The sequence below is a fragment of the Limulus polyphemus genome, unplaced genomic scaffold (genome assembly GCF_000517525.1).
Source record: "Limulus polyphemus unplaced genomic scaffold, Limulus_polyphemus-2.1.2 Scaffold999, whole genome shotgun sequence".
Classification (NCBI taxonomy): domain Eukaryota; kingdom Metazoa; phylum Arthropoda; class Merostomata; order Xiphosura; family Limulidae; genus Limulus; species Limulus polyphemus.
The window spans coordinates 234,242-248,283 of NW_013666609.1; the positions used below are offsets into that span (position 1 = coordinate 234,242).

The window sequence follows — 14,042 nt, forward strand, 5'->3', positions numbered from 1 at the left end:
GGATGCGGATTCGAACCAGCGACCCTCAGGTTGTGAGTCGAGAGCCCTAACCACCTGGCCATGCCGGGCCCTACAGTCAATAAACCTATGTACAAACGTTTCTATTTCAAATCGTAAAAACATTGTTATCACTATGAATTATGAGTCTTACTGTGATAATGCCTCTGTATAACATAATTTATTGTTTTGAAGCGTTTTAAGTCTGGGGGTGGCCTATGCATAACATGCTTATTCATAACAATAGTGCGTATTACGTGTCACACTGTATGTTTTATATTTTACTCTTTACCTTCTAGTTATTACATGTCACAATCCTTTCGTTGGCTTTTGTTTGAGAACATAGCTTACCATTACACTTAGTTAACTTACAAGTTTAGGCCTTACGTGTTATAGCGTCTGCTGAGCTATTTATGTTATACCGTTAATATAAACTCGTTTTTTTAAACCTTGTATTAAATATAAGTTTTTAAAGCAAATCAAATTGATTTGACAGTGGGTGTGAAAGTCGAAAAGGGCACATCATGGAGTAATAGAAATACTAAAAATGAGGTGTATTTTGCGTCTTTAACGTATTTCAAAATTGTCACCATTGAGTGGTGGAAATACTTCTCTCTTTCAGCTTGGCTTTAAATATATTTGACTGGAATAACAAACGAGGCTGATAAAAATGTTATAATGATTACCTGTAGAGAACTCATATGTCAAGTCTCATCACCAACCCACAGTTGAAAATCTGGTGTAACTTTACAAGTTTCATGGTTTAATTTATGTTTTTTTTACCAAAGAGTCACTTTCAATCATAACAATTGTAAATATCTGAGACCACCCCTACCAGATAGTTTAATCCTTATTTCGGTTAATCTTTAAAAATAATAAGCACTCTCGCGTTTCAAGATTTTATTGTTTAGGATATTTGTTTGTTTGTAATTAAGCGCATAGCTACACAATGGGCTATCTGTGCTCTGCCCACCAAGGGTATCGAAACCCGGATTCTAGCGTTTTAAGTCCGCAGATATACCGCTGTGCTACTGGGGGGGGGGGGGCTTGTTTAGGATATTCGCGCAAAGCTACACAAGGGTTATCTGTGCTAGTCGTCCAGACTTTTCAACTGAATGAATAAAGGAAACAGAGCTACTCAACAGCACTCACCACCAACTCTTGAGACACTCCAATCGAATAGTGGGATTTGACCTTCACTCTTATAACACACTCACGGCGCGAGTTTACTACAAGCGGACGTGAAGATTGGACCCTCAAATTCACAGTGCGGCACACTAAACACAAGCCACGATCGACGTTATGTTTTCATATCATTTTTTGCGTAATTCTACACAAGAACTTTCAGAAGAGACGCATTAAACAATGTTAAAACCTTTATTTATTATTTATTAAAATAATATTTTACTGTTCTCACTACTTGTAATAGAAACAAATTGTATTCTTCATGTATGACAATATCGTCGTTTAAAAAAGAATAAACAACTAAAAATAGGGTTGAAAAGAATACGCCACAACACAAGATTTGAGCAAACCGTTTTTGTACTGTAAAACACTATGTTGCTTGTTTCGTTCTTAAGAAAATTGCGCCCGTACAAACGAAAAACACGAGAACTCAGTAATGTATATATATATATATCATATAAATCTCAATTAAGCACATATACAAACACCATTAATTAAGAGGAAAAAAAATAACTCTTCATCCTTCACAGTCAGTGTCAATGTCCGCCAATGGTTATCCAACAAACGACATTTGTCATTATCAAAAGATATTTCACACTTCGCCTCATTACTGCAATAAACGTTGAAAATGGTTACCGAGAGCTCATCTGAGTCATCTGCTTACGACCATTTAAATAAACTAAATTTGATATCTGAGCCCTGAAAATAAGTTTTGTGGTTTCTACTGTTCTCAGCAAAAGATTGTTGTCTATGGATAAATGTTTCGTCATTTTGATACTATTTTCGCTTCGTAGGTTCGGTTGTTTGTTAATCTCATTTTTGCTTTTCGTGAATGACCTGTTTGCGTTTCTGGGAAACCTACAATGCAGCCAATTTAGGCTTAGCTCTTTTGCTAAGTTTGTTTGTAGTTTATTTAATTCTTCAATTATGTCTGTGTTATTCAATTTTCTCAAATTTTGAATCGGTCAGTTGTATGGTTTAAGGAGAATTCAAATTTAATCAAAGAAAAAGCGAAAATTAAAAAAAAAAAAAAATCGTAAAATTTACTCTGTCTTTCATTTCTACATGAGAAATTATGATATTTTTAGATCCAACAAAGGGTTGACTACATTATATTATAACAATTGATTTTTGAATCTAACAAAGTCTTTAAACTTTATGTCGCCACATCCCGTCATGCTCTATTTGACAACCATGTGCTCTTCACAACAGCCCTTCAGCGTAGTTTGGTAAAAGCTCCATTGTAAGTCTGTCATGTTCATATTATATCACACCTTCCTGCAAAATTTTTATAATTCACATGATGTAAGAGAACAACGGTTTCTCAGCGTCTGTTTAAATAGTCCAATCGCACAGAAATCAACAGGCGACTTAGGATGGAGTCGAATGGGGTAATAAATTCCCGTTTCATTCTCCAATTTCTTGAACTTGAGATATGGGTGAAGCCTTACGTTTGTGAGCCCACACACTGTTGACCACGTTTTCAAAATGGAATTCTTTTAGATTTTATTGCGTACTTTTCCTGGTATAAGTGGCCGGCTTTTACCAGTGACTACTGAATTCGTGAATTCTCACATGTTATAAGACGTCGCATTTTGCTTTTTATGGTTGCAGTACGAGTTGTTGATAGTCTCTTTCTGGATGGTTTTGGTGCTCCAAATTGATTTATATTTTGCCAAGTTGTACTTTACGTCCCAGGAATATCCATAACTTGGAAATTCTAAATCTCTGATCTAAAGACATTTTTATGATCTGAGTTTATGAATATTTTGCATCTGAAGGAGCTGTTGCCCACTCTTCCTAGAAGCGATTTTTGGTGGCATCACACTACCTACAAATGTCATACAATGTCAAAATGTAGCTCTGATACATTCTTTTCCACTCGGCTGTGGTTGTTAAGTGACTTGGCAAAATCGTTTTATTATAATATTCTCAACTATGTACGTAATATAAATTCATCAGAATTTACAATGATGATAATGAGGCAGATACTGTTACATTTACGAAAAAATAATATATATATATATATATTCAGTACACTAATTTCGACTTGTGTTATTTCACGAGTTGTTTATTACGAAAATAAAGTTAACAATTCCAGTATTTTGTATTTTTTTCCCCAAAGAATAAAGTAAAAAATAATAATACTTTGCTGTGCATAATAACTTTGGCAACCTATCTACTGACACGGTGTCAAGATATCAACTTGTGCCTAAAGCCAGTTTATTAACCTGTATTATCTTGACAGCTGCGAGAAAAGTTTACGAAGCAATATTAGTTGAATTCTGAAGACAAATTAACAGATAGAGGCTCAGATGTGGAAAATATGGTTAGGTCCAAAGTCTAGTAATAAACATTCTGATCAATCGATAAATATACTTATTTATTAATGGCTGCTTTTCAAAGCTTTTCCAGTTGTGCAATATCTTTGAAGAACTATGTAAGAAACTGGATTTGTAATTTTCAACTTGAGTAACACTTTGTAACAGCCATGTCAATGTACCATAAAATTCAGGTATATTTACCGTAATTTTAAGCCGCTGAGGAAGATCAGCTAGAGAGCAGCTCGAGTCGGCTACAAGAGCTCTGCCCGACTCTTTGGACCGAATAACGCAATTAAATGACATTTTTATAAAGTATCCAAAACAGAAAGTGTCGTCCTACAAGAGGGGAGGCTAGAAGAATGACCAAAATTGGATACCTTTTTTGAAATTTGTTAATTTATGACAAATATATATACTTATATTTGTTCATTTTTACTGAATTACCAACAAATTGTGATGTTACAATTTTAATTCATAATAACCCGAAATACAATAATAATAATAATTATTATTTGGTGCCCTTCATATATTACAATATTAGTGTGTCAAACTTTCAAAGCCAAATGGCTGTTTAACGCCAAAATCGGTTATTTTTTCTATTAATTACTAATTCATTTCGGGTATACAGAAACATGTTTACTGATCTTAAGTGCTATAAATAATGTATAATTTATTTCAATCAATGTCACATACTGAATATATTTAACAGCGATAAGGAAAGTCACCATTTGAAGTACCTCTTTACTTGACAACCGCTTACAAAAGAATTGGCCATACTCGCCCTTTCAGCCATGGAGCGTTATAATGTGAGGGTCAATCTTACTATTCGTTAGTAAAGAGTAGCCTAAGAGTTGGCGGTGAGTGATGTTGACTATCTGCCTTTTCTTCTAGTCTCTCACTTGAAAATTAAAAACGATTAGCACACGTAACCCTCGAGTAGTTTTGCGCGAAATTCAACAAACAAAAAACTGTCGTGTCAATAATACGACGGGTTGACAAGTTGACAGCCTTCAAAATATTTTTTTTCTGAGTGAAATCTTTATTTTGTTTAGTTTGGAATCCAGTAACTTTCCTAGTTTATTTCAAAACACTTCTATTAAAACGTTTCAGTTTCAAGTGACATGTTTTACAAAAAAAATACAGAAAAACGTAGGCTTAAGTTTAAAATACATAATAAGACTATGAGACAAACTAAGTCATGGCTTCTGCTTTAGAACGTATGAAGAGCCATATGGTTAAATCTTAAGCATAGTTCACGTGAGAGGACCACGCTGTGATCCGATACATAAATGATTATAAAAACAAATTACGCTTTTTAGGTCAGTTTTTGAGTTAGATGCAATGCGTGTTTTTCAAGAAAAATATACTATAGAACTTCCACTGAATTTTTGTAGCTTATTTTTATTCATGAAGAATGTGTTTAATATGTGAAGACAATTACTGTGTTCAACAGAGTCGTTTCATGAAGAAAAGTCGAAACGCCGAGAAAAACAAACAGATTAGTTATAACTGTTTCTCTTTTCACTAAACACGTGTACATATAAGGTGCACTACGCTGCCTTAATTTCATGAAATATGCTTAAACTCGGTGAAGTTCATTATTGTCGTACATTTATCACCGATGCAGGGATCGAGTTCTGAATTTTAGCGTTAGAAGCGCTCGAGCTTACCTCTGAGCCCCCCAGGAGGCTTTTCTTTATTCATTAAACCACTTTAAAATTTAATTTTGTTATGTTGCATGAATTTGACAGGTTTCTTTGTTGTTGTTTTTTTACGCTTCAGTACGATGAATCTCGCTAAATGAATTCTATCTTACACTATTTTGAAAACTGCTCCCCTTTATTACAATAACCATCCAATATTCGAGCCCCCCAGTGACACAGCGGTATGTCTGCGGACTTACAACGCTAGAAACCGGGTTTCGATACCCGTGGTGAGCAGAGCACAGATATTTCTTGTGTAGCTTTGTGCGTAATTAAAAACAAACAAAACAATATTCGATTGACACGATTTCTGTCGTAATACTACCCTACACTCGGCCTAGTACAGACCCTTACAGTGTGCCTATTCATCGAGGAATGTGACTCAAATGTTGGTTCACAGGTGTCGACAAAGGCTTATAGTGAAAAACGTCAGGTTTAAATACACCCAGAGATTCGATGATTAGACTAGAAAAGGAAGATAACTAAAGTATGTTTTTTGAAACAATGTTAATAGATTGTAGCATTAATTATCATCTTGGAAAAGTCCACGCACACCAGGGTGGAAAAAAAGAATTGTGAGGTCGCTATGATAAACAATAGCGTCCAGATACACACACACTGTATGGTATACACCTTCAGATACACACACTGTATGGTATACACCTTCAGGTACACTGATTGGTATACTCCTTCAGGGACACACTGTATGGTATACACCTTCAGGTACACACTGTATAGTATATACCTTCAGACACATACATTGTATGGTATACACCTTCAGGTACACACTGTATAGTATATACCTTCAGATACATATATTGTATGGTATACTCCTTCAGATATACACACTGTTTGGTATACTCCTTCAGGGGCACACTGTATGGTATACGTCTTCAGGTACACACTGTATTGTGTACACCTTCAATTAAACATTGTAGAGTATACACCTTCAGATACACACTGCATAGTACACGCCCCTCTAAAGGAATCAAATAATCCTGCTTCAGTCACGAAAATGTTAATTGCACCATAAAATCACTTCCAGAAAGTTGCATTTTCGAAACATCATAAGATTCAAGTGCTTAATATGGTTTTCTCTAAATTTTTTCCACCATCAATACTGAAAAATATGAAACGTGATTACTTATACTAAATCAGACACTTTTATTGATTCATTGTGAACACCTTGCACCTAATTAATATTGAAGACATCTCATGCTGTTTTCATCTGAGATGAGCAGTTCTTTTGGTTGTAACAAACTAACATATGACAACTTATATAATATAGTAAACTTAAATACTGTCCACTGTTGAAGGAAACCGTCATCTTAAACACATTCTGATTTATGTTGCACCTTACAACAATATTCAATTATTATTTCCCTCACATACATACAAGGAGCTGACTGCCACTAATTTTACTTTCTTTCAATTGTCTCTGTTGGTAAAAACAGATGATTTTCAACAGTTAGTCTTTTTATAATGAGGGTTTTGTTAGATGAACACCCTTATCATGACCCTCTGAAAGTCAGAGATGTTCTTGCTCTTACCCGTTGTTTCGCAAACTAATTAATCGTGATATAACTAATCATCTCTACACTCTCATCATATGAGCTCGAGAAATCACCAGCTACATCACATGGTCAGTCTATATTATATATTCAAATTAATGTAGTGTTTTCTACTAATGTATTTAGAGTCCTATCAACGGGCAATGTTTGTGTACTCTCTTTTGTTTTATTTTTGAAATAAATTAAATGTTCATAAAGGTTTCAAATTACAACTGGATGGTATAAAATCCAACCTTTACTCGAAATTTTTAATGTATTATTTGAATGGTTCTAAAAGTGCAAAATTTCAATCATGTTTGTCCTAATAGAAAATGGGTAGTCGATTGTGAGAGATTATAGAACCAATTTCTCTCAAGGTGAGAGATTATAGAACCAATTCCTATGAAGGTGAGAGATTATAGAACCAATTCCTCTGAAGGTGAGAGATTATAGAACCAATTCCTCTGAAGGTGTGAGATTATAGAACCAATTCCTCTGAAGGTGAGAGATTATAGAACCAATTCCTCTGAAGGTGAGAGATTATAGCACCAATTCCTCTGAAGGTGAGAGATTATAGAACCAATTCCTCTGAAGGTGTGAGATTATAGAACCAATTCCTCTGAAGGTGATAGATTTCAAATTTGGAAAGAATATTTCTCCTGCCTTGTAAACATTTTGGAACATTTAATTTTTAGTTGTTTTTTTATCTTGTCGAATCTCTAATTCTTTCTTTCTTTTTGTTACTGAAATAATTGTTGTAATGTCATTAGTCAATGTAGTTTCGAACTAGTAATGTTTTGGGTTGACTTTTGTGCAGGATTTTACTTTTCGAATCTAATGGCATTATGATCATCAAGCATTTTCATGCGATATTTCTTTCTGCTTTTTCGCTCATTTGACTTTTCGTTTTATCTATCTTATTCTTACTCTTGATGTGCGACAGGATTGTCACAGATTTTTTTTATAATATGGTCAGAATTTTATTGGAGAATTACCTACATTATTTACTATAAAGTTAAATAATATATATTTGTAACAATTCACGCTATCTTGAAAATGATCATAATAGATATCTAGAGGAAATTTCACCTTTATTTCACCTTTTGCAGACGTCATGTGTGCGCCCGAAGTCACGTGATCAACACACCTGTAAAACGTTTCGAATCTTACCGTAAACCTGTTTACAGATCTTTCAGACATGCCTGTCAATCTGACGCAACTCAGACATGTACATCTTATAGGTGAGTTCAAAATGTTCTGATCTTCTCAGAATATACCATGATTTATTTTCATCAATTGTGCTGTTGCTGTCACTAGTAATGCTAAATGCTTCTTCTGTAAAAATGTTTGCTATCTATGTATTTCATTATAGTTTTAACTTAAACATCTAGTTACCTTTGACAGTTATTTCGTACGGGATTTAACCCTGATCAAACACTAAAAAACTAGTCCTTGAGTAGCTCAAATAACAAGCTATTTGAAATTGTTACATTTTAGTTTAATTGAACTGACAAGATAGAGTGCACTTTTATAAGAGGTTCTCTAACGTCAAGTCAACTTACATTATATTTCCATTTAAATATTTTCAGTGAATCTAATGTCAAGAGATGAATATCAGGAAATAAAGAGCATCAACGTTTCGGTCAACACGATTCTCATTAACGTTTGACGTTTTCATATTTGTTATTTCAGCACTACAATTACGTGGAAGGATAATTCAGTTTATTTAACAAATCACATACCCTTAGATACTGTTTATCCTTACTCCTGCCTTGCGTTCTATACTTTATTAATTTCACCTTTGTTTTCGTCACTTTTGAGGACGACATAAGGTCCCATTCATAAACAAAGGTTGAGGATTCGGTAATTCAATATTTGAAAGCTACCATGGTCAGTAAGTGGCAACAGAAACATGGTTTTAAAAACCATATCCAAACCGTCATGGCAAAGCTGTTTAAGATCTGAAAATTTAGTAAAAAATACATGACCAGGAAAGATAAAAAAATAATTTTTACTTGGCTTGTAAAAATGAATAAATAATTAACGGGCCTCTCAAGTTTAATATTTATGTAATTTAATTAGCAAAGCACGTGTAGGGTTGTTTCGAAATGATTGAACTAATAAAAGATCTTTATGATAATTTATCACGCAATTGTATACTAGTAAAAAAGTAGTTACCTTGAAATTGTGTGAGTAAATAGGATTTTTAGGAAAGCCCCCCCCCCCCAGTGGCACAGCGGTATGTCTGCGGACTTACAACGCTAGAATCCTGGTTTCGATACCCGTGGTAGACAGAACAAACAATTTTAGGAGCAAAGAGCATTTTACGAATACAAAGTATTACAGGTTCAAATTTAAAGTCAGCAGCTGGGACACAATTTTAAATGTAATGTGCGCTGACAGTAATGGTATTTTCTAAAAGTACATCATGAAGATATATATTATATTTTCCTGTTATCATTTAAACACTAGGTCTAACTGGTGGTATATAATCTGTATTTGTAAATATTATCTAATTCTGCGTAGAAAAAGTACACAGTCAGTGTAAATGAGACCCAAATAAACTATTCGTTATATTGCTTTATAACCTGCTTACTAAGGCATGTTCTTTTTTGTGTCAAACGTTTTATTTCGAAATGTTTTATGTAGTTATACTTTGATATTTTACATTTGCGCGTTCTGAAAGTCTCATTTTAAAAAATATTATTATGTTTTGTTAACTCATTCAACAATTAATCATAAGCTTAGCAATGAACTTTCTAGTACACACACACAAAAAAAATATTGTCGCACATAAGATATGAGAATTATATTAAAGAGAAATAAATAAAAAAATCCGAATTATGTTATTGCCATCTGTTGACAAATAAGATAATTAATTAAATTTATAAAATTAGGTACATTTAAGATATCCTACTAGTAACTTGTATCTATTCAGTAGAAGTAATTTAAGACGATAATAAATAATTATATTTTTTGTTTTATAACTTTAATAAAATATTGTTAACATGTCGAGAAGGAAATTATAATAGCCAAAGCTAAGACATAATACAGGTAGACCTCAGTCATAACACTCAAAAAGTAAACTTGTAAAAAACACAATATAGTGGGTTTAGGTTTATTTTGATTTTAGCGCAAAGCTACACGAGGACTATCTGCGTTAGCCGTCCATAATTTAACAATGATAGACTAGAGGAAAGACATCTAGTCAACACCACCCACAGCCAACTCTTGGGCTACTCTTTTACCAACGAATAGTGGGATTAATCGTCGCGTTATAACGCTCCCAGGGCTGAACGGGCGAGCATGTTTGATGTGACGGGGATTCCATAATATAGTGGAAAACTTAAATTTGAACTTAAGAAGATGTACTTTGACGATAGTCGTGTTTACCCTCGGCAACAATGCAGAAATTGTTTTTAAATAGATAAATCAGAGCGAAATAACCTAATTTAATCTTTGTTAAAACTTGTAATGATATTTAAACTGAGGATCATAACATCTCTCGATCGTCGTACAGATCTTATTGTATATGTTTTTAAATATGTTCAGATACGTAGAATAACTTTCTAATCTTTGTTGATTAAGTTCAAAATTATACAATGGGTTACCTATGCTTCGACTATTACATGGATCAAACCCTGAATTTTGGCTTCATAACCCATCAAGCTTAACACTAAGCCAACGGGAGGACACACGAAATAACAGATTAAAGCATTGATCAGACAAATTAGAAAAAAGCTTAATAATTCAAACACTCAGCTCACAAACATGACAAGTAAAGATAAAATGAAACTGATAGTTCAATATATTCGCAAAAGGAGGCGATTTTTGCTGTTTTTTTTCAAGTGTGTGTAACTGTCATAATTAAGAACAAAAGTGACATCTAGAAATTTCCCAACAATGTCAGGCTTGAACATAAATTGGCATAGAAGTTACAGAAGGTAACTAGGTTGTCTTCTTAGGTTATTGGCAATTTTTCAGATTTACTGTTTCAAATATTTTTATTTTTAAATTCTTACTGGTTATTAATTTCCTCAGAATTTTATACGAAACGGCATATCGTTCTGTCTACAAGGCTGTACCTCACACCGAAACTGTATTTGAATGTTGCCCAGGATGGACTCGTAGTTCTTCTTCTTCGTACGATTGTATGAAAGGTAAAAACATATCTATTTGATACTTTAAACTGCAGTATTTGAGGTATAAGTAAATATATGAACTTGTTTGTGTGTTTGAAGTGTGAGATTTGAATACTAATGTGAATTTTTCGATTTTCCTTCTTTGTCAAGAATAAGTCGTTTTTCACGATGAATATTTTTGTACACTTCAAAAATAGAGAACACTAAATTGCTGCTACACAGGGAATATTCAAATTCAACTACGAGAAATTCGCAATATGCTTTAGCTAAATCAGCGAGATTCAAAATAATTTTTTTGCAACCTCGTGTTTTTAGGTTATATAACACTTCTAGGACACTATATACAAAACTTTTTTTTTTTACTTTCTGGAGAAAAAAACTAAATTCAAGAAGCCAGTGGAATTTTTATTTTTTATTAGTTACTAAAAATAAGCCAGTAGCAATTTTTTACAGAAATCAGTAACTAACAGTAACAACCAAAAATTCACGACACGCATTCAACTCATATTGTATTATTAATGAAAATTCAAATAAGCCAGAAGAAATTGTTCACAACAATCAGTAAGTAACAGTAACAACCAAACTTCCACGACCCACGTTCAATATATATTTTGGGCTATTACCATGACACAGAATCTGAACACATGAGAGTAGCACTGCTCGAAACTTGAGTCCTCTAATGATCAGGATGTAAAAATTAGCATCAAACTTAAGCAAGAATGAGTTGCATCTTTCCTCTAGACTACATGTAAAATGAAATAATTTTCTAATTAAGACCATTAACAAACCGAAAAACTGTTTCAAAGATGCGTAAATACAAACCACCCGTTGTTGCAACAGAATAATACACTTCAATAGCAACGTGTACAAAGTTATGAAAATAATTATCAAACCTGTTTTAAGTTGCTAATTACAATGTTGTTGTTGTTGTGTCACATTTCTGTCTTCATGAGATATATTATCTTTTGATTATGTAGCAGTATGTTCACCCGAATGTAAAAATGGAGGAACATGCACGAAACCTAATCAGTGTTTTTGTACCTCTGGTTGGACCGGTGATACTTGTGAAACAGGTAAGGCTTTGTGTGTGGCTTGTTATTACTGATTGCCATCATTGTAATATTCGTGGGAAAACGTGTTCGCAATGGGTTATGCTGGTTACTATTTATTTTAATAAACGTTTATGAAGTAACAATACATATTTATTTTGAATTTCGCGCAAAGCCACACGAGAGCTAACTGCGTTAGCCGTCCCTAATTTAACAGTGAAAGACTAGAGGGAATGCATTTAGTCATCATCCCCACCGCCAACTCTTTTGCTACTCTTTTAACCAACGAATAGTGGGATTGGCCCTCACGTTATAACGCCCTCACAGATGAAAGGGCGATCATGTTTGGTTGGAAGAGGATTCATCCCCGCGACCCTCAGATTTCGAGTCAAGCGCCCTAACCACCAGGTCAAAATAAAAACGAGAGCAGTCGAGTGATTAGCGTGCCGGACTGTGGATCTGAGGTTTCGTGCCCGCCCCACCACCCTAAAAAAATCGTGCTTAGATCTTTTGGGACTGTGAATATGTTATAGCGTTGATGGTTAAATCCTACTATTAAGACTGATAAGGATGGTCCAAAAGTTTTCCGTAGGTGTTCACTAACTGTCTTTCCTCTTGTTTATCACTTCAAAATTAGGGATGGCAAACGCAAATAGCTTTGCGCGAAATTTAACAAGAAAACATTTATTGTAAGCAACTGATCTCAATTAAATAAAAACTTTTTGAAAATTATGTATTTTCTAAGAATGTTAATTGTTTCTTAAAGGATATATTCTAAAGAGATAGTTGTAATTATTAAAGAATTACATTACGTTTGCACAACTTTTCAGTTGTTATAGATATAGATCACTTGTTAAAATCAGTTGACTCAACAATAATTTTGAGGGCTTATAATGCACAAATTCGGGGTTTAATCCACGTAGCTTCTTTGTTTTAGTGAACATTTACACTTTTATGTGAAGACTTTAAAAAAGGTGTTTCGTCTTGAGATTTTACTACATTTACAAACGTGTTTTGTTTCATTTATTACAAGCCCCCCCCCTTATTTGGCTTAGCGGTAAGACTGAGGACGTATAACTCTAAAAATTGGGTTTAGATACTCGCAGTGGGCAGAGCACAAGTAGTTCATTATGTAGTCTTGCGCTTTACAACAAACAAACTTATTATAAAGCTGTTTCAGGCGCCTATAGAAACAACTCTTTTGATTAGAGGTTACTACATATGCAAGACGGTCCTTTAATGCATGACTCAAAGTTGTTGTTTTTTGTAGTTATTAGAAGAATTAGAAAAATAAGTATAGATTAGATATCGTAAAAATATGATACATACTGACACAAAAATTCAGACAGAGAGGGTGTAAAAAGTAACTACAGAGGGTAAGAATGCGATAACAAAATACTTCTTCAGGAGTATAATCTAGCAATTGTAAACGTGTAATTTTTGTTGTCGTGGTTAGTAGCCTACACGATCACCTAAACCTAAATATTAATCAGTAAATATGTATTTTGTATATTTATTTGTATATATATATAAGTAGGTTTCTTTTAGCCCCTGTTTCGGCTGCTAACCTACTGATGTTTTCAAGAAAGTCCCGATAAGGGTTATTTCTTTGTTTGTTGTGACCGGGATTCTATCCTGGATCTTCTTGATGGAGGTCCAGTGCAATATCCACTCGACTGGAGTTTCAGGACTTACCTAAAGATGGCAGCAGATTAGCAAGTGCCACTAGATATGTTCAGTGTAAGTTAAGAAATTCGAGGCATATGTTTTTCAAGAAGCTAGTCGTGGCTATTTGTTATTGTGCTTATTGTGAATTCTAGGTTAGAGTCCAGTTGTCGCATAAATGCACTTTGCGCTTTGAAGTCCTGAGTGAACTATAACAATGATGGTCAGATCCAATTGTTTGGTCTGGTATACTTAATCGAAAAGTTGGCGACGGGTGTTCTTGACCAGCTTCTTTCTCTTTAATCCACGCCCAGCACGGCCAGTTGGTTACGGCGATTGACTCACAGTCTGAGGGTCGTGTTGATAAAAGAGTAGCCTAAGAGTTGGCGGTGGGTGGTGATGACTAGCTGCCCTCCCTCTAGTCTTT

At 34.1% G+C, this 14,042-nt stretch overlaps 1 protein-coding gene across 1 annotated transcript in view; it reads left to right on the forward strand.

Moving 5' to 3' along the window:
• LOC106461621 (epidermal growth factor-like protein 7) overlaps positions 1-14,042 on the forward strand; it is a 63,945-nt gene that overhangs the window by 34,792 nt on the left and 15,111 nt on the right. Inside the window, exons 3-5 of the mRNA XM_022388623.1 lie at positions 7,869-8,000; positions 10,801-10,919; positions 11,879-11,974. Coding sequence (XP_022244331.1) covers positions 7,869-8,000; positions 10,801-10,919; positions 11,879-11,974 — 347 coding nt within the window. The remainder of the gene's footprint in view (positions 1-7,868; positions 8,001-10,800; positions 10,920-11,878; positions 11,975-14,042) is intronic.